General features: G+C 34.3%; 1 protein-coding gene across 1 annotated transcript in view; it reads right to left on the bottom strand.

The window, feature by feature from the left end:
* Positions 1–4,006: 4,006 nt before the first annotated feature.
* The window catches only part of LOC143252202 (FRAS1-related extracellular matrix protein 2-like), a 122,373-nt gene continuing 98,587 nt past the window's right edge, over positions 4,007–27,792 (bottom strand). The window contains exons 11-24 of the mRNA XM_076503961.1: positions 25,211–25,396; positions 24,079–24,209; positions 23,401–23,553; positions 18,245–18,452; positions 17,645–17,809; positions 17,180–17,465; positions 16,452–16,560; positions 14,100–14,292; positions 13,809–13,913; positions 11,421–11,548; positions 10,725–10,986; positions 9,672–9,859; positions 8,454–8,606; positions 4,007–8,128 (exon numbers count right to left, since the gene is read on the bottom strand). Coding sequence (XP_076360076.1) covers positions 7,619–8,128; positions 8,454–8,606; positions 9,672–9,859; positions 10,725–10,986; positions 11,421–11,548; positions 13,809–13,913; positions 14,100–14,292; positions 16,452–16,560; positions 17,180–17,465; positions 17,645–17,809; positions 18,245–18,452; positions 23,401–23,553; positions 24,079–24,209; positions 25,211–25,396 — 2,777 coding nt within the window. The 3' untranslated portion in view covers positions 4,007–7,618. The remainder of the gene's footprint in view (positions 8,129–8,453; positions 8,607–9,671; positions 9,860–10,724; positions 10,987–11,420; positions 11,549–13,808; positions 13,914–14,099; positions 14,293–16,451; positions 16,561–17,179; positions 17,466–17,644; positions 17,810–18,244; positions 18,453–23,400; positions 23,554–24,078; positions 24,210–25,210; positions 25,397–27,792) is intronic.

The raw sequence follows: 27,792 nt of genomic DNA, 5'->3' as shown, positions 1-27,792 counted from the left end.
GTGCTTGATTCCAAACAAGCAAACAAAAATCAAATAAACATTTCTTTTACCTGAGAGTCAAAGGCTGTGAGACGCTATTTCTCAACACAACTATGGTTTATTGTTAAACTAGAAGGTTCCCCTAAAAAAAAAAAAAAAAGGTCTGGCATGGCTGGGAGGTTAGGGCATTTGACTTGTGTTTTTCGAGTCGCTGGTTCGAATCCCCGTACCACCAAATATGCTCATCTTTTCATTCGTTATAATATGATGGTCAATTCCATTATTTATTTGTAAAAGAGTAACCCAATAGATGATAGTGGGTTCTGATGACTAGCTGCCTTCCCTCTAATCTTACACTACTAAATTAGGAACGGCCGGCGCAGATAGCCCTCGTGTAGCTTTACACGAAATTTAAAAGAAACAAGCATCTCCTGAAAATAAAAAAAAATCCAGTAATTAAAAATAACTTTGCTTGTTTAAAAAACAAACAAACTATGTTGAGCTGGTTGTTGTGTTCACTGCTGGGAATCGAAAGCCAACTTTAGCGATGTAAATCCGTAAACCTTCTCTGTCCCCACCGGGAACGTTGGAGTTAACTTGAAACGTGTTATAAAGTGCAATATGTTTTCTTATGTTAAGTTTGAAATGAAGCTGTTACCCGTCAAAACATGGGAGTGACCAACTTAGCTAACCAACCACGTAATTTTTCCTTTGTATATATTTTCAAGAATACTTTTTACTTTATGTATAGATACAAATATATAAAGCCAAGTTATTTTATTCTCATGTTAATTTGGCCAGACAACATGCAGTTTTGTTTTTATTCAACTGCTCATACTTTGGGTGGCCTCAATAAACAATTAGAACCTGTTTCGTTGTTTTTTTATGCAGAGCAATTATTCTTATGTTAATTAGGTTCGAAGGGCAGTATTTAATTCTAAGAGCACGTTCAAGTTGTCCATGATTGATTATTGTTGGTATTTTTATTTCAGTTCATTGTAAAGATTTCTCTTTCTTTTTTATACACACACACAACTCAGAACAACATAAATTTCATTGGTAACAGCGACCGAATTTCTCTCTTAAACCAAAAATGCACAACATAAATACCTTTTAAGCCAAAAATATACAAAATAATTGATAATGTAAACCAACAAATGCTTTAGAACACGTTCCTTTTATTTGTATTTTTAATTACATTCTCAATGAGTATTGTAATGTTCTGGAATACTGAAATGGATATATTTGATTGAATATTATAGTGTTCCGGATTATTGTACTTAATATTTCCGGTTGAGTATTATAGGGTACAGCGGTCTACGAATTTACCACACTAAAATCAGGGGTACGATTCCTCTCGGTGGACTCAGCAGATATCCCGAAATGGCTTTGATATAAGAAAAACAAAGTTGAGTATTACAGCGTTACAGATTATTGTAATCTATAATTTCGGCCATAATCCAATATATCTCATAATTTCGACTAGCTCAAGAAATTACGTTCGTCCCAAATCTTTATTCTAAGCAAATGATGCAAAGAGATACTTATACGTGTAAAATAAAATTATATATATATACACTTATTACACATTAAAACAAGAAATCTGGGTCACTCATTAATTTTCTTTCACTAGAATACGATGGCTATGGATACTTTCACAAATACTCATTTTGTTTCTGTTTTCACGTGCCATGTAGCAATAAAAAGTAATATAAAAAAAGAAAGTTTACAACTCGAGTCAAGAACCGATACAAAAGAATCATCATTGGAAAATATAGAACTTTGCAACACATCGTGACTTACAAGTAAGCTAGCCGTTTGAGACAAAAATATATCCGAACAATTGAAAACGTGACATTTGAACAATGTCAGAAAAAGTAATGTTGTGGGTGTGATAGCCTTATTAAGCCTAATTATACGTGAAATGAACCCTATTACTATTCTAAAACGTCACAAAATGGCAGTGGGTAGGAGTAGCTAATTGACTGGCGAACAGACGTTTAAAGAGGCTAAACTAGAGTACACTAAGTGAATTTCAGGCTTCTCTCTATTTCAGTTTTAGTGCGCCCTTCGTTGGTGATGTCACGAAACTTCTTTTCTTTTCTGAGATCATTAGTTCGTAAATTGATGTCATTTTGTAATTCTGCGCTGTAATTATATCACTAAAAGAGTAGCCGTTTTTCCTTCATTAAACATTCACTGCAGAAAATTGGTCTAGAAACACTTGCCTTTAATTTTCCATACTAGCAAAAGTGCTAAGAGTTTGAGTAATAATGTCGTTATACTGTGTAAGAGAATGAATGATTCGAAAAAAAAAAAAAAAAAAATACGTCGAGTTTTGTGGTGTTTTTAGACAGTACTTTTGGGTGAACGTACTTACAAAGTAACTGACAGTAAATAAAACGAAGCTTTCGTTTCATATTTATTTAGCTATGTAACAGAGAACTGACATCAGAGACCATTATCTTATTTGTAGATTAAAAACTCCGTATGTTAATAAAACCAGTTATTATCGGTAACGTCTAAACTGGTATCACAGACAGTGAATCAGGTGGATATCAAAGTAGAAAAGTCCAACGTATGCGATAGATGCCCACTTCGATATTTTAAATGGTGTCCAAATAAATGCGAATATGATGGAGAGAGTTATTAGATTAAATATTTTTAAATACAATTCTCTAATAATTATTGAATTGCCGGGGATGCACGTTTGAAAGACGCCATAGGTTACAAATATAAAATATAATTTTGAAGTTATTGCTGCGATCTTTAGCAATCTGATATTACGAACAAACTTAAATTTTTCCTTTAGAAGATACAACGTTCAGTTCTGGATTTTTTTTTTTAAATAGCTCATTATGGGTATGCATAATCACAAGCCTCTCAAGTGGCTCTGCGGTATGTAGGAGGTCTTACAACGCTAAAAATCGGGTTTCGATACCCGTGGTGGGCAGAGCACAGATAGCCCTTTGTGTTTAATTCAAAACAACAACATAATCACAATGCAGATATTTTCACACCCGTGACCTTTAGTAATATGGTCCGGCATGGCCAGGTGGTTAAGGCGTTAGAATCGTAATCCGAGGGCGCGGGTTCGAATTCCCGTCACACCAAACATGTTCGCCCTTTCAACAAGGGAAGGCAGCTAGTCATTACCACCCCCGCCAACTCGTGGGCTACTCTTTGTCAACGAATAGTGGGATTGACTGTCACATTATAACGCCCCCACGGTTGAAATGCCGAGTATGTTTGGTGCGATCGGGATTCGAACCCGCGACCCTCGGATTACGAGTTGAACGCCTTAACACGCTTGGCCATGCCAGGCCGAAGAGTATGCAGTTAAAATCTGATGAGGGCCCTAAAATTTATTAACTAAAAAAAGAAGAAGTGGAACATTATCCTTTATACAGTTTTTGCTATTTTAACGGGTACCCTATTGTAAAAACGATCCATTATGTGTATGTGTTAGCTAGCTTGATTATTGTAAGTTTTTATGGTAAATGGAAAGGGTATACAATTAGCATGCCAAGATATTCTTAAGTATTTAATAACAAAATAAGTAACATTATTTACCAATGTTTTTTTTTTATAGAGCATTTGCTTCGTTAAAGAGTATCATCATCTAGTTCAAGTCAAACAACCGTAGGACAGAAATATATCAGTCTTAAATTCGAAAGACATACAAAACACACGAAGAAATGAAACGCAAAGAAACATGTACACGTACTCAAAAATTTGTAATATGTACTTTGTTTGAGTTTATTTATTTAAAAGTTCATCGGAAGTACCACGTAATAAATATTTTGTTCATCAGATATCCTAATTACACAATTTTCTCATTTCATTTTGTGATCAAAATTCCAATAGTAGAATTTAGATTAAAAGATAAATTAAAAAAGAAGCCTGTACTACTTCTTTTAGTTCTCACTGATATTTGAAGGAAATGGAAATATTAGATGAAATGTGATTGTCTTGTTGTGAGTTGTCAATTACTCAGTAAGTAAATCAAAACGAAGAACTCTGACGTTCAAAAACGAAATTTTATTGAGTTTTCTTTTTCAAGTTGTTTAACTGTTTTCTTTTAGCCAACACATATATATGATTGTGATATGCAGATAAATCTCGTTTTCCAAATCCACAGTCTGTTTAGTACTTATTTGTAGCGAATACAGTATAATTCGTCTATATTTATTATATATGAATTCGGTTACAGCTAAAAGCAAACAAGTAAATGAAATGTGCATGCAAAGCTTAGGGTTAAGGGCATTAGTTAGGGTAACAACATTAATACCACAGACACCAATACATAAAACATGGCAGTGATTTTAAGTACATTTTCGTGATCGAGTTATAAAAAAATCTTTTCAGCGTCTAACTTTCACATTTTTCAACGGATAAAGAGTACATCGACCCATTATTTCAAAGTAAATAAGACCATGTTCAAATGTGCCAAAGCCAATAATACTATTAGTATTGTTTCAGAATAACATAGTGCTTCACAAAGGTTATAACACTCTCTGAATATTCGTTTTCTAGGGTTTTTTTTACGATAACCAAATATCCTATTAGTTCTGTTTGTACACACCCTCGCACTGAGTTGTGCCAAATGTGTGACTTTCTTTTTATACTAATGATACAGGAAAAGACATAGAGATTTGAACATACATGTTGTAGTACGTCAACTTAATAAATAGGTTTTAAAATTTACCCTCTATAATTTAACTTTTTAAAAACAAACATTGAAAGGCAACTCGAACTTCAACCCTAATTTTCTAGATTAACTTATAAATGCGTATCTTGGGGCATGGCCATCCAATTTTGTAAAAAGAACAACAACCTAAACGTTCCACTGTCATTTGAAAAATTTAAATACTTTTTCAAGTTCCATTTAGACTTAGGCTTAGGTAAATTACTTAAATTATGTGTTTATAAAAAAAAGGGCTACATGTTATTTTTTTAAATACCCCCTTCCCTTGGTAGCGGTAGTTGCGCCCCCTGGTGTATGTAAGAAAAATCCGTTCTTTCAGTGAAAAATATTTGTTGTAAGAATTAAAAGAAAATCAAAAGCATTAGACAAAAGATCTGGAAAGGGATTTAAGACATAACTAGAATTCGGTTTTACTTTATAAAACTGAGTTCTTCCCTAACAAAAAAAAATATTTCAAGCTATTACACAATGAATTTAATAACACGGCATTCCAATTTCATGTGTGTCATTTACCTATCGATTAACCTTCTGATAGGTGATGCAGACGGTTGCGATGCTTTGCACCACAAAACCCCGAACCTTTCGGCAGCTTTAGTTTTTTTTTATTTACATTAATAACTGCAAAATAAACCGTCTTTATTGGTTTACATTAAGCGCTTACTTCGTAGATATGTGTGGCGTGAATTTGAAACAAAAATTAAACATGCGATTACAGAATGTTAAGACACTTATTTTGAAAGTGCATTTTATGTACGAGTTTCTCTTACTAAACTATTTCAATATCTCCAACTTGTGGCTACCAGTTACTGTGTCTATAACATTCAACTCTTTCAGGTTTCAACAATCCGTTCAACTTATATATAAAAATTCAAGTGATGTTCTTTATGTCACTAAGTTACTTCTCTAACTGTTTTATTTTTTCTTAATCAATAAAACATTATTAAAAAAGAAACTACTATTTAGATAATTAGTTTTTCTAATTCTCTGTTTGTTTTCGTTCATCAAATCTTAAGACTTAATTTATACTAATCGTTAAAATACACAACAGAATGTATTCCCTTACAATAAACTATTAGAGCTGATCAAGGACCACGGCACAGTATGTGGTATAGAACACCAATTGGAATAAAATATAAAGAATGCTCCGGCCATTACGCAAGAATCAGTTTACCAATTTATAGGCTGCTTGTCTTCAATACTGTAATTATTAGTACACATTTACTATTTAAAATAATAAAACGTCAAATTTTTGTATTTCAATTTTAGTGACATAATAATAACGTTCTAAGTGTTACTTCGAAGAGGGTTTCGTATGGATACCGTAGACGATGATGGTAAAATTCGTGTCTAGAATAGCCAGAGTTGACAGTGAATAAAGCTTGTCAAATGTACACTTGTTGGAGACTGGCTAAAACCAGTGGAATCTAGGAAACGTTTTACAGACAGAGTGGCAAATTATTTGGGACTAATTTGATTCAATGAGGTGCTAAGATATGATATAAATCAATTAGAAAATAGAGCACAAGAGAAATTAACATCAAAGTAAAGATTTTAAGGATCAACTTAAGTCATCTATTTTTAGTCTTAATCTTTATATCATTTTAGAAGTCGATCTGTTTACACTGTTTATAACAGTCTTTTTAGAATCTGGTCTGTTTATACTGTATATAGTGGTCTCTTTCGGAGCTGATCTTTTAATGCTGCTTATAATAGTAACTTTAAAATCTGATCTGCTTATAATTGTCTCTTTAAAATCTAATCCAATTATACTGTTATAATGGTCACCTTAAAATCTAATTTGTTTATAAGTGTCTCTTTAGAATCATGTCTGTTTATGCTGTTTATAATGGTTACTTTAGAATCTGATCTGTTAATACTGGTCACTTTAAAAATTTGTTTATAAGTGTCTCTTTAGAATCATGTCTGTTTATGCTGTTTATAATGGTTACTTTAGAATCTGATCTGTTTATACTGGTGTTCTTTAGAATCATGTCTGTTTAATATTTATAATGGTTACTTTAGAATCTGATCTGTTTATACTGGTCACTTTAAAATCTGATTTGTTTATGCTGTTTCATGGTCACTTTAAAACCTGATCTGTTTACATTATAGTTCTGATGGACATTTAAAACACCCGGCTCCATTTGAGCTCCAGGTTCACAGATATAAAAAAAAAACATCCCGAGAACAACAATTTAAACCTCTTTGTCGTCAGGATGATACTAATATTTTAAATTAAATTAATGTTTATTTGAATATAAAACAAAAAGAACTAATTCAATATCAAAATTATTTTTGAAATATATTGGGTATGTAAGCCAATACTTCGTAATGTTAAGTTCGTCTGATTTTTGATTCTTTACCATTTAACCAAACGAACAAAAACATCGAATAAAAGAGTTATACTTTACAAAAGCTTTCTACACACGTTTCTCCATTTGCAAACAGAATGAACTTGTGTAAATGATCACAAAGAAATAAAATTATGGCACAAACCTATAAAACATCAACACAAAATATCCTGGTAAAAATTAGAGACAACGAACTCATGCAGTTTCCAAATGTTACTCTACCTTTCCAGAAACACAAGATCGTGTAGGTTAATATTCAAAATAGTCCACTGTCGAAGAAGAAGCGCATGCCCTAAAGAGTAAGTTATTTTGCATTATCCAAAAGATTACAAAATTCCACTAAAGCTTCCTCTGTTGCTATGTCAAACGAAGACGGCCTTTTCTAAAGTTATTGCAAAGGCAGACTGGTCGTTATAAGTTATAGACCAAGCATGGCAACTGTGCCTAATATTTTCCTCGACTAAAACTTCAGTCATATGTGTCTCGTTATAAAATTCACGTTCAACATCAAATTTCTCTACATAAAAGCAAAGTTCGTCATTTACTTTATAAATTCAAATGTTGTTATCAGCACCATATCTTAAACCTCAGTGTTATCTGCAGTGCTAACCTTAAAATGTGGCGATATAAGTTGAGTCTGCCCGTTCGAAGTAATGATAGTTGACGCGTGAGATGGAGGAAATTTATTTTTTGACTTCCATTTTCTGTGGACGAAAACAATAACAACCACAATGACGACTAGGAGGAAACAAGAGACACCAACAATGACTGGTGTAAGAGGAATATCATTGTTGTTAGAGTTACTGTTGGTACCAATTTGCTGCACACCCTTGTCACCTGCATTTCCATTTTCCGACGTCGCTATGGTGACTCTTCTGCGGTTGAGCACAACGCGGTTCATATTGGTTCCAAGTCCATCTTTACCGATTCTGTCTACATCTTTTGGAGCTCTCTTATGTCGTGAGAGGGCATGATCTGTATTTTCCAAAACATGATATGGAACACTTCTTTTTCCGATTCCTCTGGCAGCATTCTTTTTAGAACGAACAGTATAGATACAGTGAACAAACCACTGTGTCCCAGACGACACCTAAAGCAAAACACAACGTTTCTAATTTTTAACAAGTTAATCACGCTCAACAGGAATAAATTTCAGATAATCAGTTTCATTGTTGTTTTATTCTACACGTACACACATATACCACAAGTGATTTAAATACTCGTTTAATAGATATTTACTTTAATTACTTAAACCTCTTATAGGAGAGAAAGATATATATTTAAAACAAAAATCCAGAAAACACATTGGATCATGAATATTCATAATGTAAAGAATCTATTAAAAACTTTCATAACAAAAGTGATGACATTTACCAATGAACCACACTTTTATTTAATTGTAAAATGTGGCTTACTTGAAACAGTGGGGCGGAATCAAACCGGAACCCATCAGCACCTGGCTGGTGATTCAGATGTTCAACTTCCGGTTCTACGTCATCCACAGCCAACACGGCATTGAAGAGTACATTTCTAAAGTTTCTTTTCACTGTGTTAGGAGCACCTCTATCCTGAGGAAAATAAAGAAAGAAACAACGTTCGATGCGCAACTTAAACTGTTCGTCATTCGTCTATCCTGAAGAAATATAATGACTCAGAGAGAACTATTTTAAGTTTTGTTTATTTATGGTAAAACTCTCAAGTCTTTCTACCACCGTTCCTACTTTTGAACTACTGACCAGAAAGAAGGCGACAAGTTAACAGTACTCTACCGCCCACGCTAAGTGATTGGCTCTCAGTCTTATAACTCACCCACAGATTAAAAATGAGGGAAAATATTTTGTGATATCTAACGAATTCGAAACCGACTTATCATCTCAGAAATTCAGTACCTCACCATATGGCTAACAGTGACCCTTCAAGGTGACGGAGAGTGGTAAAGCAGAAAAACTGTTAAAAAAGAAGTCTGTTAAACGCACTATTCTAGCTTGCACAGTATAATTATCTAATATTTTTGGGCATCAAAATTAATGTGTACTTTGATTTCTACAAATACATTTACTAGGTTTATATTCAGCTTAACGTTTAGGTGGAGTTATAAAAGTAATTCTAACAAATAACAAAGACGTTTCCCATAAATTTTATCTAATGTACTTGAAATAGTAACGCATCGTCATTTACTATAACTTATGGGTGAGTACTGCTGTTTGTACTCTGTAAACTACACACAAACGAGAATTCAAACGAGAACACAAACAATTCGCAGAATAATAATCTTACATTTCTCTTCTCGTAAGTGGCCCGGCATGGCCAGATGGTTAGGGCGCTTGACTCGCAAACTGAGTGTGAAGGGTTCAAATTCCCGTCACACTTTTCATCCATGGGGGCGTTATAATGTGACGGTCAATCCCACTATTCGTTGGTAAAATAGTAGCCCAAGAGTTGGCGGTGGGTGGTGATGACTAGCTGCCCTTCCACTGGTATTAAACTGCTAAATTAGGAACAGCTAGTGCAGATAGCCCTCGTGTAGCTTTGCGCGAAATTCAAAACAAACAAACTTCTCGTAACCATGCAATACTTTCACGTGTTTTAAAACTCGTGTTAGTGATAACCAGTTACAATGCATTAACACTCACTATGATTTTGAACGTATGCAGCAAATTAGGAGACTCAGCCACACATCCGTACTCGTTATTCTCTGGATTGTACTTGGGTACGTATCCATCTTCTCCCGTACAAAGGAAGCACTTCTCAATTGTCATATAAAAAGAGTCTCCTAAGTTTTGGACTGGATCTACCATGATGCGTCCGTAGACCGTGTCTCCTACAATAAACGACAAAAACCACTTATACGACGAACATATTTTCTGCGTTCAACAAAATCAAAATTAAGGATAAGTTTACTCCTCTCATTCTGGGTTGAATCGACTACATAGATCTAAAAATGTGTATCTAGTTGATTCACATTATGGGTTAGGTCCACAGCTACCTAATCGTACAATGTGCATCGAATTTAATAAACATTAACGACGCAGTTTTATCGCATAATTTCTCTGACTTGACAGTCCATAGGCGATGTAACCTACATGCCGAAAGAAATAATATATTTGGTTGAATCAACTGCTCAATGTACTGACATTTCCCATGATAAAATTGACAGGCTCAAATCTGTACTCTACTGAATAGTCTTACAGTAAAGATACAAAAAACTCGATCTAAATAAACATTAAAAGTGGTCTAACTACAATAGTTAAGAAATACAATGAATGCAAATTACATTGGTACGTGTGCATTTATTTTGTTAAGGCAGAAATATTTTAATTACAAGTTCGTAGCTTTACAGCAGTGAACACCATTGAGAATAGGATTGGTAGAAAAACATTCAGGGTGACTTTAAGATGAGTTGAATAAAGGAGCTTATAAGGGGCCTAAACTTAACATTTATAAATGTGTGGCTCCTCGACGATAAATCAATATAAATAACTCTGTCGTTCATAAGGTTTTCTGGTGTTATGGATGCTTAAATGTATTAGGAAAATGTTATACATAGGAGGAGGAATACCTCTGAAACCTGCTATTCAATTTATACTCGTGACATTTCAGTTATTTCCTTAACACTAATACAAATTAGTAGAAATGGTTAGAACTGATTGCTCTAATTGAACCACTAAAAGAAAAAGCCTGTATACCTGGTATAAAAGAAACATCTGAATCTTCTCCGAAACCCATAGAACCATCTGATAGCCAAAGAGCTTTCTTTCGCATCAAGTGAAATTGGGTGTTTAAGCTGAACTCTGCTGGAACTGGGTCACTAACCTGCTGGAATCGAATTTGTAGGTCAAACGTGATTGGGTCGCGAGGGTTACACTTTAGTGGCCGGGAATATTCCATATCGTCTGTAGCAGTGCATGGAATCAATTTAATGTCATAGTTCCCTGAGTAATCCCGAACCTACAAGATGGAAATTCTATTTGACGTGAAATATGCAATGAAAAAATGGGCCAGTTGATATAACAAATATCCTGAAGAGCAGTTCCAATCTGAATCGAAATAAAATGTGAAAAATAATATTTAACACAAAATTAAAATGTACATTATTTAAAACCTATAAATAAACAAGTTATGAGCAAATAATTGGTAATAATAATAAAAACACACACACACTCAAAAATCACGACTTGTTACGTGTAACGTGTGGTTTGACTTATTTTGTTATTTAAAACATTCGCTTTTCAATTAGCGAGTGCATTTAGATGATACTTTAATCACGATGGTTTAGTGATATTCATGTATTAAGTTCTTTCTGTTAAACAAAATGTATTTTTTATACAAAACAACATGGTTAACTTGTTATCCTAAGGTGAAGGCATGAAATACCAACTTACAGCTAGATCAGAGACGAACTCCCACTGCTGTTCAGGCTGGGCATAAGTCGGCTCACTGCGAATTAATTCCAATGTAAAAGTCAGTTCCGGATGTTCTTGTGATATCACCATGGATGTAAGGCCACTTCCTGTAAAGTTTGTAATATTCACGCCATAATATTTTTATATTTTTTCTGTTTAATATTCATAATTATGATAAAAACGTTTCGTCAAAAATAATCCAATTACTTAGATTGATATGTAAATAATTACAACTAGCATACGTTTATGAGAATAATCCAGTATAATCCAACTAAATTAACTTAATGGGACAAGGGAAACCAGTAGTGATTAGGTTGAATTTCGGTAACGATATATTCTATACAAATTTACAGTTTAATAAAATATCTACCAGCAAATATCTATTAAATTTAATAAACGGTCCATCCACCAGCTTGGGTTATCATTGGAACACTTTTAGATATCACCCAACCAGGAAATGTTATGTTTTTGAATCATTAGCATCATAACTGAATGTGATTGCTGCTTTATTTACCTCCTCTATCAAAACATGAAGATTAAGCAACGTTCCATGATTTACTATCAAAGTCTGGAAACAATGACAAAGCATACAAAGTATGAACATTCTAGAAGTAAAATATTCAAAATGAAGTTTTTATTTTTCGTATAAAGCACATGCACATAGAAAACGATACGTCTCAGTACTCCATACATCTGAATGTAATTATATATCTTTTTAAAACAATTTTTACTGCAGATTAAACAATTTTTAAAAATGCCATCTTTCTTTTATTACATGAAAATCTATACATATTCAACATAAATAACTTCACTGTTTCACCACTGGGGACACAAATATGGGACAAACTACGTAATTTTTGCTATGTAAATGCTGTGAGACATAGGTGCACAATAAAATCAGTACTTTCATTAATTAATTAAAACATAATAAATGCTGAATAATTTCACGTAAGACTTCTTACAGCTTGATAATATAATTACCTTTGGAATATTTCAAGCAATAATCTAAAAACAAAATAATGTTAATAAGACAACTAATAAGAGAGTAATAAGTAACTATAGAAAGAACCTTACACTTGTTTCTGTGTATACTGGGGAGTTAATCTGCAGCTTTGTCAGTGAAAGAATTAGGAAGCATTCGACAACAACTGAATAAATAACTATAAGTGGAGTTTTAATATCTGGATGGCTAAATACAAACTGTGTGTGTTTTTTCTTATAGTAAAGCCACATCGGGCTATCTGCTGAGTCCACCGAGAACTATATTGACACAAGATTTTTACCTCAGTGACTAGAATAAAAAATAACTTCTGAAATAATGTCTGTTGATAAAAAAAAAAAATCAGTGAAAAGCAACTCTTCAATGACAATGTTTACCCGTATTAAAAATATAAACTAATGTTTAAGAAACAAGGTGATTATCTGATTTAGTGTGTGAAAAATAAACTTTGGATGCAGTTCTTCATCTGGATACTGTAGTAAAATCAGTCTTTGGACCTAAGTTTTAACTTGTACAAGTATATACAACAGTAGTTTGCTAACCTAACTAATTATTTAGAATCATCATTGGTATTAATAAGTACATACACTTATTGGAACTAAGATTCCACTTAAGTAAACGCGTGTAAGGAGTTATTTGAACCGAATACCTTACTGGAATGACCTAGAACAGAGCATTCCGAATATAAAACTGCCCTGAGATGAACAAGTGCAAACATTCTTGTAAATTATAGATTCTACAGGGATTGCCGAGTAAAAACGATCCTTTGAACCGAAGATCTCACTGGTATGATTGACTCTAAGAGCTCAGTAAGTCGATGATTGATTTGTTTCGAATTTCGCGCAAAGCTACACGAGGGCTATCTGCGCTAACCGTCCCTAATTTAGTAGTGTAAGACTAGAGGGAAGTTGGCTAGTCATCACCACCCACCGCCAACTCTTGGGCTACTCTTTTACCAACAAATACTGGGATTGATCGTACATTATAACGCCCCACGGCTAAAAGGGCGAGCATGTTTGGTGTGACGGGGATTCGAACCCGCGACCCTCGAATTACGAGTCGAACGCCTTAACCCACCTGGTCATGCTGAGCCAAGTCGACGATCTTGCAGGTATGACAAGTATAAACTGGTATGACCGATTATAAGAGTCTTTTGTTCAGAAGTGAGGATAAATGAGTACAAATAATCTTTTAAGTCGCAAGTTTTACAACAATGATTCGGTACAAACAGTGCTTTGAACCAAATATCTAACAACAATGACAAGAATTTTTAATGATTGAATGAACATAAGTTTCTTCATGAGCTGAGATTCACTCTCCCATATGTGACTAGAAAGAAACTGGATTCTGATCAGTAATTAAATTACCTGGATGACTCAGTACAAACTGCCCTTTGAACCGAGGTTCCGTCTTAAAGTTCACAGCCAGTCTTCCATCATCACGTATCCTCATCCCAGTAGGGTAGAGATTACCTGAGGAAAATTCAGTATAATTTAATGATTTGTCGTTGGTTTATTTTTTACATTTATTTAAAGTATTTTACTTCCCATTTTTTTTACAAATATAAAAACGTTTTCTATGTTCCAATTGATACGCGAGAGAAAACAACTGTCATTATATTAGCTTTGAGTATTCTTTTTTTTCTTGTGTGTGTGTACCTTGAAGTTGTGATTCTTCGGGAGCTCCAATACCATTCTTCCACAAGATGGCGGTATCATAGACAAAAGTAAGACGCAAGTGTGACGTTAAGTCGTTGTGTTGCCAACCTCCAGTAGCAACGGGGGAGTGGAATATATAGGAGACATATAATGGAACCCGAACAGAGACGAATGACTGAACGAGATTCAAAACCTGCAAAAGCGCAGTACACATTTCAAATTTTAATTATGAATGTTATAACTTAGGCATTTTAAGTATATTTCTGTTTTACGGCTAGATTCTTAATGGTTTGATAGTAAAACATCTTATTTGTGCTATAATTAGGCCAAGAACAAAGTTTTTAAAACATGTTTACTGATTTTGAAAATTTAGAATATTTTCAATAAACTTCTGTTTACTTTTTCATCACACACACACACACACACATTATTTGCTTAAATTGCTCTATTTGTTTTTAAAGAACATTAAAATATGTATTCTAATTCACAGATTTCACTCTTTTCAAGATATTCTACTATAAAACAATCACGTCATGTATTCGAAAATGAAACCACTTTCTTGGCTACTGTTAATTTTATTCTTTGTGTTCTACAGATGGAAGCTAAACTTTACTGTACCCAATTACATCAAAATGTTTATCACCAGATTTGAGATTACAAGTTGCCACCTACAGAAACAAAGTAATGTCCATTCAAACTTATCTGGTTTAAACTCAAACAATTATTACTCTGTAACAGTTCAACCAGGCAAATTATGAAACCTCATTTTTGTCTTGCGAGAGTTAATAATTACTTTTTACCACAATTTTTATCCTGTAAAACTACTAACTAGCTAATAATTTCACTTCTATTTATGGATATTTCATTTCACACAAGAATAGTAAACAGTTTAGAACATAAAGTACGGGTGTAATCACCTTTCAGGATGAAGTCAATGTTAATTGCACCAGAATGTAACAGCAGAAAGGGTCGTAGGATGTAGTCCTATAACATGTGACATAAATAGTCAGTTATGAAATATTTTAGAGGTTGGCATTCCCCTCAATGGCTATTTCTGCCAATACTTAAGTCGGTACTGAATATGCCATGTATAGTTGGTTAACATATTACTAATTTACTGAACAATCTTCTAAAGTTTCACTCAGAAGTTATTATCAATATATCCACCACCACTATAAGCATTGCGTTCCTGTATTAAAATGGAGTTAAATCGTGTTCTAGAGTGTCTCCAAACGACCATAAGCCTATTTCCTTTCTGCAGAGTGAAATACAATTTATCTATCAGAATAATATTGCTCTAACTGGATTTGCTCTTAGCAACATTATAGGCAAATGAGTTGTTGTGAAACAAATAAAAATAAACTCTGTCTCTGGCACACAGAACAGCTCTGTAAAGTTAGTTGCTAATTACCAGTACACTGACTTATATCCATTTGCAGCTACAAACATTTGTCACAGTCTCGGAGCAGGTACTCTACGATTGTGACGACACATAATCGATAGATAGTAGTAGTATGCTTGCCTTGTTTAATGATGTACGATGATATTGGTAGTTGTTTGTCTTGTTTAGTGATGTTTGATGATAGTGGTAGTTGTTTGTCTTGTTTAGTGATGTCTGATGATAGTGGTAATTGTTTCAATTTTTTAATGATGTCTGATTTGTAAAAGTTCCGAGCTTGGAAGTAGTTGATAATGTTATTGACACATTTTGAGACAATGTACCCAATTTATAAAAGTCCGACTGTAATTGGCCGCCTTTAATTTATATCATGGCTCTCCATACGAGCAAAATCTTCGAGAGTCTTTTTTGAGACCAACAATGATCCGTGAATAATTGCAGCCCTTTCTACTCTACAGTTTACTTCAAAGTGATAACTGTGATAATATTGTGTAAGTCCACTCTATATATAGCATGAGGTGAATGACCAATCATTTGCATTTAAAATTATTACCTATCTGATTTGTAAAACAATGAACTGAGTGGGGCGAATGGCATTATCTTATACAAATGATTAAAATATTACAAAATTCAAATTATCCTGTCATTGTTTTGGGGTAGTGTAATTTTTACTTGACGACCCTTGTGACCATGAAACAATATCACGAGAAAAGCAGTTGTCTTATTATAATCACCTTATCTCTTAATGGTAACGAACATTTCCTTTTGTAAGATCCTCCGTGGGTCAGTGGTAAACTTAAGGAATTACAATGGTAAAATCCGGGGCTCGATTTCCCGCTGTGAACAAAGCAGATAGCCCAACAAAGTGCGCATCATAATTTCGTGTTCACAGAATATTTAATACATATTACAGATTGGCAATGGCCCTCATCATAATAAAAGAAGTAACTTGCCTGTCCATCGCTGCTGATGGAACCACCACAGTCTGTTACTAGTTCTGACATATCATAGAAAGATGAAAACTCCCACATACAAGATTCAATATCCAAGTTCCGGTAGAACCTACAACAAAAAACATTCAAACTGTCGTTTAGAGTACTACTTTAGATAAATACAGGTCTTTCTTGTTTATAGACAAATGTTAGTTTGAATCAGAGAAAGTTCACGTGGTTTATTTTTTTGGTTACAGATGTATAAATTGAATTTAAAATAATAAAAAATATTTTTCAATGTGCCTGGCTTGATTCGTCAATTTTAGGTGTGTTGTTTTTGGTTTTAGTTTCGTTACATTCTGGTGTCAATTGCAAAAGTTACAAGTGACACCCTGAATTGAATATCTAACAACCATTTAGAACTTGGTGTAGCTTCTTTCACACATTTGGTTTGGGCGCTCGATTCACAATCTAAGGGTTGCGGATTCAAATCTCAGTCACAGTTCAAAGATGCTCGCCCTTTCAGCTGTGGAGGCTTTATAATTTCACGGGCAATCCCACTGTTCGTTGGTAAAGGAGTAGCCCAGGAGTTGAAGGTGGGTGGTGATGACTAGCTAGCTGCCTTACTTCTAGTCCTACACTGCTACATTATGGATGGTTAGCGCATATAGTCCTCGTGTAGCTTTACGCGAAAATTCAGAAACAAGCAATACACTTGGTTGTATTTTTAAAGTAAAGGTGCACCCTACCTGAGAGTTGGTTCTGTTCTCAGGTCTTCGCTGTACTGGTAAGGTTCCACTTCACCGATAATGTTAGAGTCTTTGGTGTCATTGGTCAAGAACCCATACTTAGTGGGGACTTCCTGGTAGTTTAGTAAATTAGAACATTTGTGAGTGCCCACCCTTAAACTATCTGGACTTAGGGTCAGCTCAAAGTTGGACAAGGGCTGCGTAGAAATGACCGGCAGCATCCCATCTCGATGAGGAATGACTACGGTTAGTTTTATTAGATTGGGGTGCTCCTGATCATCTGGACCTGATGAAAACAAACACGATAAAACTTGAGAATTTATAAATCATTCGTATAAAGCTCCTAGTTACTTAAGAACTGAAAAACGAAACCATTTTGTTATTGACGTTGAAGCTAAATATATTATTATTTTTGAAACATTACGGCTTTGTTTGTGCTTCTTGTAAACTAATTATTAAACCTACCTGTATACCTCAACTTGGCAGTAAATGGTTCAGCACCAGTAGATCCTTCAATGCGAGGTGAGCAAAGTCCACCGGAAGAAGAAATGGTAACTGGTATACTCTCCAACTCTAAGCCTGGATCACCATCTTGGTTTACAGCTCTTGCAACACATTGAACCCGACTTCCTGCAGGTGGCAGCACAAAAGTTTGATTGTATTATTCTTCGTTAAAAAGCTCCATACATAAAAAATCTAGTATTCGAACGTACTTATCCTTATGATTCTCATATATATTTATATCAGTACTGTCAATTTTGAAAATACGTTATAATTATTTAAACAGTTGTTTCATTAAACGTTATAAATAGTTTTTGTATTTCGTAAACCTTATCGTATGGGCATAGAAAAAATAAAACAAAAGTTCAATAATTTTATGAGTGTCACATAAAGTTACACCAGTTACTACCCTTAATTCATGAACTTATTAGATTAATGTTTATGTGTAAATGCGTATCTACTGTGTAACCTTTTTTTTCAGTATTCGTAAAAAGCATCGATACGAAAATATATATATACATGTTCAATGTAGACCGTACATTTCCACGAGATACGTGAACTCACCCGAAGAGAAGTAAATACTGTCCAGAGTGATGTGGTGCGTGCCTGTGAAAAAAGTTTTTGATTCTATATTCCTTAGGTCACTCGTTACTCCATCTTGGCCGCTAGGTGCTGCTACACGCCAACTATATTCTGTCAAGGTGTCGTTAATGTCTTGTGAAGTACAAAGGGTTCCGGTCTTGGTGTAGTTTGGATATTTGGGGTTACAAGACTAGAAAAAGAAAAAAAAACCACACTCGCGAGCTTTTGTTTTAGGAGACTATAAACATAAAATTGAAAAGTCAAACGTATATACATGTTCATATTTACATGAATATAAACAATAAGCCTATGCACAAGTGTGTGTGATTATGCCTAGTTAGTATACTTACGAAAACATATGTGGTTATAGCTGAGATAAACAAGTGATTTGCTTAGGAAGTGAACGTAAGCGTATGTATAAGTATTTGTTATAAGAAGTGCACTGATCTCAGCATAAGTTTCTGATTACACGTCTAGCCACTGGTAGCGCAAATAGCTGTACACTGTTATGTCGTAGTTAGATATTTCCATAAGAAAATGTGGGAAAACAGTAAAGGTCGTGAAACATAAGTTCATGATAAAGTTATGAAAGTTAAAAATAATTGTGTCACATCTGTAGAACTGCCCATTTAGAATTTTTAACTTGAATTGCATGCTGCATAAAACATATCTCCAATAATATATTTGTATTTTTTTCACATTGATAAAGTGTTTAAAGATTCGTTTGTTTCTAACTAAGCAAAAAGCTACAGTTTCTATCGATGAAAATCCACAAACATACCGCTGTGCTACTCTCCTTAAAGTAGAGGTGCTTATCTTTGACATAGTCTGCCCTTACAGTTTATGGACTATCAGCTTTTCTGTAGTTAACGACAAATATATATTTGTATGTATCAAGATTTGAGGGCCCGGCATGGCCAGGTGAGTTAAGGCGTTCGACTCGTAATCCGTGGGTCGCTGGTTCAAATCCTCGCCGCACCAAACATGCTAGCCCTTTCAGCCGTGGGGGCGTTATAATGTGACGGTCAAAGAGTAGCCCAAGAGTTGGCGATGGGTGGTGATGACTATCTGCCTTCCCTCTAGTTTTACACTACTAAATTAGGGACGGCTAGCGCAGATAGCCCTCGAGTAGCTTTGCGCGAAACTAAAAAAACACACACAAGAAAGATGTCGAAATTTCAAACGTACAATTGATATCTGACACGATTTGTAATTAATCAACTGGTTCTCATTATGGGTAACCTAAGGTACCTAAAATAAATTGTCTTTAAAAACTTATAGTATCAGATACAGGTACTGTTACTAACTAAGTAGTAACTTTTTAAATTGCTTTTATTTTATAACGTAACGATGTTACAGAGACGTCAGTAATAGCACTGTAAGTAAAGAAATTGTTAGTTAAGAACCTATGAGAAAACAGATTGTCGTAAATCTAGTGACTTGCGAATTTAGGCTCACGTAATGTTGTCGGTGACATACAAGATTGTCTTTTATTAGTTCCATGTACTGTTTATGGTCCAAATTATTGTAGGCTTAAACAACGCCAATATAACACTGCGTACTGTTTTATTTGTCTTTAATACTGGGGGGTTAAACATATTATTCCAGTGAAGCGTTTTTATTGAACATTTCTAACGTTTTAGTGGATTAACAAGAATTTAAGAAATCCATTACTCTCGGAACAGTTATGCTTTTCGCACGTAGCACACGAAAACAAGACTAGGGTTACCTGAATACATACATATAGTGGATGCCCCTAACAAGGACAGGTTTTACTGTTGTTTTTGGTTAATACTAGACAAAGGTGACACAAACCGTTTTATATTTATAATTCAGTGAAAAGATATAACAAGTTCACATAAATACATGATTACATAACTAGATATAGGAAATACACATAAGAATGTATTAAAGGTTATGTGAAAAAAGTTGCAAATACATATAAGCATATGTTTACATTCGTATGATTACTCATTAAAAATACACAAAAATATGCTTATGTTGAGCTAGACTGTGGATACACTTATTATACCGTGTCACAGACTGTGAATACACTTACTATACTTATCACAGACTGTGAATACACTTACTATACTGTATCATAAACTGTGGATATACTTACTATACTGTATCATAGACTGTAGATATATTTACTATACTGTATCATAGACTGTGGATATACTTACTATACTGTATCATAGACTGTAAATATATTTACTCTACTATATCATACTATACAGATATACTTACTATACTGTATCATAGATTGTGAATACACTTACTATACTGTATCATAGACTGTGGATATGCTTACTATACTGTATCATAGACTGTAGATATATTTACTCTACTATATCATACTATACAGATATACTTACTATACTGTATCATAGATTTTGGATACACTTACTATACTGTATCATAGACTGTAGATATACTTACTATACTGTATCATAGACTGTGAATACACTTACTATACTGTATCATAGACTGTGGATATGCTTACTATACTGTATCATAGACTGTAGATATATTTACTCTACTATATCATAGACTACAGATATACTTACTATACTGTATCATAGATTGTGAATACACTTACTATACTGTATCATAGACTGTGGATATGCTTACTATACTGTATCATAGACTGTAGATATATTTACTCTACTATATCATAGACTACAGATATACTTACTATACTGTATCATAGACTGTGGATATGCTTACTATACTGTATCATAGACTGTAGATATACTTACTATACTGTATCATAGATTGTGAATACACTTACTATACTGTATCATAGACTGTGGATATGCTTACTATACTGTATCATAGACTGTAGATATATTTACTCTACTATATCATAGACTACAGATATACTTACTATACTGTATCATAGACTGTGGATATGCTTACTATACTGTATCATAGACTGTAGATATATTTACTCTACTATATCATAGACTACAGATATATTTACTATACTGTATCATAGACTGTGGATATACTTACTATACTGTATCATAGACTGTGGATACACTAACTATACTGTATCATAGACTACAGATATATTTACTATACTGTATCATAGATTGTAGATATACTTACTATACTGTATCATAGACTGTGAATACACTTACTATACTGTATCATAGACTGTGGATATGCTTACTATACTGTATCATAGACTGTAGATATATTTACTCTACTATATCATAGACTACAGATATACTTACTATACTGTATCATAGATTGTGAATACACTTACTATACTGTATCATAGACTGTGGATATGCTTACTATACTGTATCATAGACTGTAGATATATTTACTCTACTATATCATAGACTACAGATATACTTACTATACTGTATCATAGACTGTGGATATGCTTACTATACTGTATCATAGACTGTAGATATATTTACTCTACTATATCATAGACTACAGATATATTTGCTATACTGTATCATAGACTGTGGATATACTTACTATACTGTATCATAGACTGTGGATACACTAACTATACTGTATCATAGACTACAGATATATTTACTATACTGTATCATAGATTGTAGATATACTTATTATACTGTATCTTAGACTGTGAATGTGCTTATTATACTGTATCATAGGCTGTGGATATACTTACTATACTGTATCATAGACTGTAGATATACTTATTATACTGTATCTTAGACTATGAATGTGCTTATTATACTGTATCATAGGCTGTGGATATACTTACTATACTGTATTATAGACTGTGAATATACTTACTATACTGTATTATAGACTGTATTAAACATTTTTCAAAACTGCAAAATCGGCTAAATTTACTTTTGAAACGTCCGTTTTGCAACTCTAAACAAACTTCAACTAACGTATCTATACAATGTTTAGATCCCAACTTTTTAAAACTCACATACCCGCACAACGTTTTGATCCTAGTGTTTTAAACCAAAGGGTCAAAACTAGCATGCCTATACAATGTTTTCATCCCACTGCTTTAAAACAACCTAGCTCTAACAGTAGGTATACACAACGTTTTAAACAGGAGACGCCTCTCTCTCATCCACTGTATAGAAGTCCTGAGAATATACTCTGTTTCTCCTACTCAGCCTGTTTCCTGCTGGTACAGCCTAGGGATTTACAATTCTAAAATCAGCGGTTCGATTCCCCTCGGTGAACGCAGCAGATAGCTCAGTGTGGTTTTGCTATAAGAAAACACACACGCACACACTCCTAGTTAACCAAAAGTTTAATTTGGTTTATTTGTAACTGGGAATACATTAGGTACACAAAATGCAATTTATGTGATTATGGATACTCGAACAGCGATAGGACGAACACACGCTGACTTACGTTTATTTTCAAGTACTTGGCTTCGTGAAATTAACAAGTCACGTTTATAAACCAATAAAGCTATTTTCAGGCCTCTTAACTGCACACTCTTCGTGACTATAAATGTGGTGCGGTTACGCAACTCCTAACACACTCAAGTTCGACCTCTCTTAATGAAATTATGCTAGCCAATATCACACGGAAAATTAAACAATGAAATAACAAAAACGTTATGATTTAATCATTTTGTACAAACATTATGGTGTGAAAATGTGATTGAGTAATAATCATAATAACTACAGATTTAATTAATTCACACAGTGTTTCTGAGTAAACTTGAAATATTAAAATAAAAACTTACACCAACAATAAAATCAAAGTTATTAAAAATACTTAACATTTCATCTAAAGAGTTCAGCTCATAACGTAACCCTCTATTGCACATTGTAACGTACAGAAAACAAATATATCTTTGTTGCGTAATACACGTACAATCGTTTCAGTTCTGTAGATGGATGCTCTTACTTCCACGTAAGAGTCGAAATAAATCAAGGAATTATTTTTTTAATTTTTCTTTATTGAATAATGTTACCTCTATTTGATATACGCATTTACAACTAACCACAATACATTTCATAAAACATATCTCTCTGGGCAGTACAGACCTATTTAAGTAAGAAGTTAAAAAAAGCGATATGTAGTTCCACCCTATTTTCATAGAGCCTCAAAAACAGGGTTAAATCCGCGACCTAAAAGTTTAGGAAAGCAAAATATTCTTCAGTACTTACTGTTATGCATACTACAGGATATCCTGGGATTATATGAGGCTGTATACTGGCAACATCATCATAATCTTTAAGTGAAACAACTATTGGTTGTGACGGGAAAGTGACGTCAGCAACAATGTTAACCTCTTGGATGTAAATAATCACTTTCGTATCCTGGTAAACAAACGGTAGTTAATTACTCATAACATTCTGTAACAAAATACACTCTAAATACGTCGAGAACATAATAACTATTTCAACTATAAACGCACAAATGTAATACAAATACACACAAAAATAATAAACTAAAGCAGCACAAACCTGTATAACAATGATTTTGTCTACCTGGACGAAGATAAAAGTGTTATCACAAACCTGTATAACAATGATTATTGTCTAAATGGACGAAGATACGAATGTTTTCACAAACCTATATAACAATGATTATTGTCTAAATGGACGAAGATAAAAGTATTATCACAAACTGTATAACAAAGACTTTATATAACTGGACGAAGATAAAATTGTTATAACTGACCTGTATATCAGCGATAATATCTGATTGGACAAGAATGAATATAGAACTGTTAATACTATTCTACATGTCAGCGGACATGTTCGTCTGAACAAAGATAAAATTATCAACCTTAATTTATGTATCAGCGATCATGTTACAGTCAAGACCAAGTTTACACTGACCTCTATATCTGCAATCATATCCCTGTCTGGACGTAGGTGAAGAGTAAAAGCTTCCCGGTGTTCCTTCTCCTCGTCGTAAAGGATCTCAATTTCTACAATTATTCTACTCACATTCTGTCCGAACTCCAATTCTACCATATTAAAATAAACCATATGATTCACGATGAAAAAGTACGACATATTATTCTATTCACATTCTGTCCAAATTCCAGTTCTACCATATTAAAATAAACCATATGATTCACGATGGAAAAGTATGATATATTATTCTATTCACATTCTGTCTAAATTCTAGTTCTACCATACTAAAATAAACCATATGATTCACGATGGAAACGTATGACACATTATTCTATTCACATTCTGTCCAAATTCTAGTTCTACCATACTAAAATAAACCATATGATTCACGATGGAAACGTATGACACATTATTCTATTCACATTCTGTCCAAATTCTAGTTTTACCATACTAAAATAAACCATATGATTCACGATGGAAAAGTATGACATATTATTCTATTCACATTCTGTCCAAATTCTAGTTCTACCATACTAAAATAAACCATATGATTCACGATGGAAAAGTATGACATATTATTCTACTCACATTCTATCACAATTTAAGTTCTACCATTAAAATAAACCACATGATTCATGATGGAAAGGTATGACATATTATTCTACTCACATTCTGTCACAATTTAAGTTCTACCATTAAAATAAACCACATGATTCATGATGGAAAGGTATGACATATTATTCTACTCACATTCTGTCACAATTCAAGTTTTACCATATTAAAATAAACCATATGATTCACGATGGAAATGTATGATTCTCTTGATAAACAAAAATTGTGATCAAGTTGTGTTAATTTTATTGTAACAATTATTCTATTACAAATGGGTTAACCATTAATATTTACACACACACACACACACACATAAATATTTGTATATATCAAATCCAGTTTAAGATCTATTTCAAGTCCTGGATAACATCAACATACTAAAGCTTAGAATAACTTGTTTAACCGTGCAATTAATGTTGTACAAAGTTAATTTTCTGAAAGCACATCAAATGTAAGATTTTAACAAGCAGCATTGCTTATTAGAGGGACTATTTCCGACTCACCTTTAGAAAAGGTATATAGTCTTTTCCAGATTTTGCTGACCCATCTTTCGTATGAACTCGCACATGAGATGTTTCACTTAGGTCACCCCTTCGAACCACTGGTATTTCTACTATTGCGACGTCATATGGATTCCTAGGTTCTTTCACGTTGAATCTGTTCTTTTCAAATTTTATTACCGGCTCTGAAAATAACAAAGGCATTGCAGTGATTTATTTACATTACGACGTCTTAAAAGAAAATTGTCCAGGAAACATTACCTTATTCCAAGCTTTATGTCATGATAACATAGTTGAAGTGCTTGCAAGATATATCCACCTGACAGTTTCTATCCCAATCCGTTCTTCTCTCTTACCTATTTATTTTGTGGTGAAAGGGTACCGTGCTTATTGTTTTGTTTGATTCTTTTTTTTTTAATTTCGCGCAAAGCTACTCGAGGGCTATCTGCGCTAGCCTTCCCCAATTTAGCAGTGTAAGACTAGAGGGAAGGCAGCTAGTCATCACCATCCACCGCCAACTCTTAGGCTACTCTTTTTCCAACGAATAGTGGGATTGACCGTAACATTATAACGCCCTCACGGCTAAAAAGGCGAGCATGTTTGGTGCGACGGAGATGCGAACCCGCGACCCTCAGATTACGAGCTGCACACCTTAACCCACTTGACCATGCCGGGCTGCACACCTTAACCCACTTGAACATGCCGAGCTGCACACCTTAACCCACTTGAGCATGCCGAGCTGTACACCTTAACCCACTTGACCATGCCGAGCTGCACACCTTAACCCACTTGACCATGCCGGGCTGCACACCTTAACCCACTTGACCATGCCGAGCTGCACACCTTAACCCACTTGACCATGCCGAGCTGCACACCTTAACCCACTTGACCATGCCGGGCTGCACACCTTAACCCACATGGCCATGCCGGACCGTACCGTGCTCAATTCCCCACTGAAATTTCAGAGAAAGTTTTCCTAGCCTTTTACTCTTGCTTTAAACAATTTTCTCTCAGATTAAAAAAAATATTAATACCAATCCCCTGAGTTTCCTGCCAAAGGAACTATCTTCAACTTATTAAAATTCTTCTTTGGGTGTGTGTTTTCTTATACTAAAGCTACATCGGCTATCTGCTGAATCCACCGAGGGGAATCAAACCCCCTGATTTTAGCATTGTAAATCCGTAGAATTACCGCTGTACTGGCGGGGGACTCTCCTTTGAGATGTGCAGAACAGGTTAAGAGTTGTTGGTTTTCACGGTTACTACTGTCCTTAAACACCTCAACCAAAATTATAATAAAGAACAGTGAAAGTATATTTGATGTAAGTTGTTTGCCTTCAAGCTCAAAGCTACGCAATGTGCTATCCATGCTCTGCCGCAGACACACATGTGAGTCACTGAATGACATTACGTTTAAGCTAAATTAACTTTAATATTTCTAAGATAAATAATCATAATTTATTGTTGTCAAAATACGAATTAAGAGCCCCCAGTGGCACAGCGGTGTGGCTGAGGACTTATAACACTAGAAACACGGTTTTGATATTCGTTGTGGACAGAGTACAGATAGCCCACTGTGTAGCTCTGTGCTTTAATTACAAACAAATGATTTAAAAAATAAAACATTTAGTAATATTATTCTCATGATTGTAGTAATAAATGTAATTGAAATTTAATTTCAAATTACCTTAGTTACATACTTATATTTCGGTATGGTATTCATATTATATTCTATTAATTTGTATTTATCTTACGTCAGACAAAACCTTGAATAAAAAGGTTTTATTGTTTTATGTACAAACCCTGGAGAGGCCTCCAAGGCGACAAGTCTTTAAAAAATAAAAGTACTATTTTAATTCCTCAGAGTATGAAGGTCGTTTTTTTCTAACTCTATTATCAAACTATTAACGTAAATGACTTACTTAAAAAACATTTGAGTATGGTACTAATATTATCCCGTTATAAACACGTTTACTAAGTTATTCGAGCCCGGCATGGCCAAGCGTGTTAAGGCGTGCGACTCGTAATCCGAGGGTCACGGGTTCGAATCCCTGTCGCGCCAAACATGCTCGCCCTTTCAGCCGTGGGGGCGTTATAATGTGACGGTCAATCCCACTATTCGTTGGTAAAAGAGTAGTCCAAGAGTTGGCGGTGGGTGGTGATGACCAGCTGCCTTCTCTCTAGTCTTACACTGCTAAATTAGGGTTGGCTAGCACTGATAGCCCTCGAGTAGCTTTGTGCAAAATTCAAAAACAAACAAACAAACTAAGTTATTCAATGGCCTTAGTTAATTACAGGAACGCTTGTTTGTTGTTAGGTGCAAAACTACACAATGGCTGAACTTTTAGCTTGATAAGTGCAGAAACTTAGTGTTGAGCCACAGACGAGGCTTAATGAAGACACTTGTAACTTTGTCACAGGAACGTAAAATAACGGTTGCTTTCAATATATTTTATTATCTTGTACATATTATGACTCGTGGTTTTCTGCCCGTCCGTTCGTCTGTCTCACGTTTGAAAAGTTGCGCACTCAGACAAAGCTCAACATTCACTTTTGAAAGGACAAGAGAACAGACATGAAT

This window comes from Tachypleus tridentatus, chromosome 6 (genome assembly GCF_004210375.1).
Source record: "Tachypleus tridentatus isolate NWPU-2018 chromosome 6, ASM421037v1, whole genome shotgun sequence".
Lineage (NCBI taxonomy): Eukaryota > Metazoa > Arthropoda > Merostomata > Xiphosura > Limulidae > Tachypleus > Tachypleus tridentatus.
This window is presented reverse-complemented; position numbering and strand designations above follow the sequence as displayed.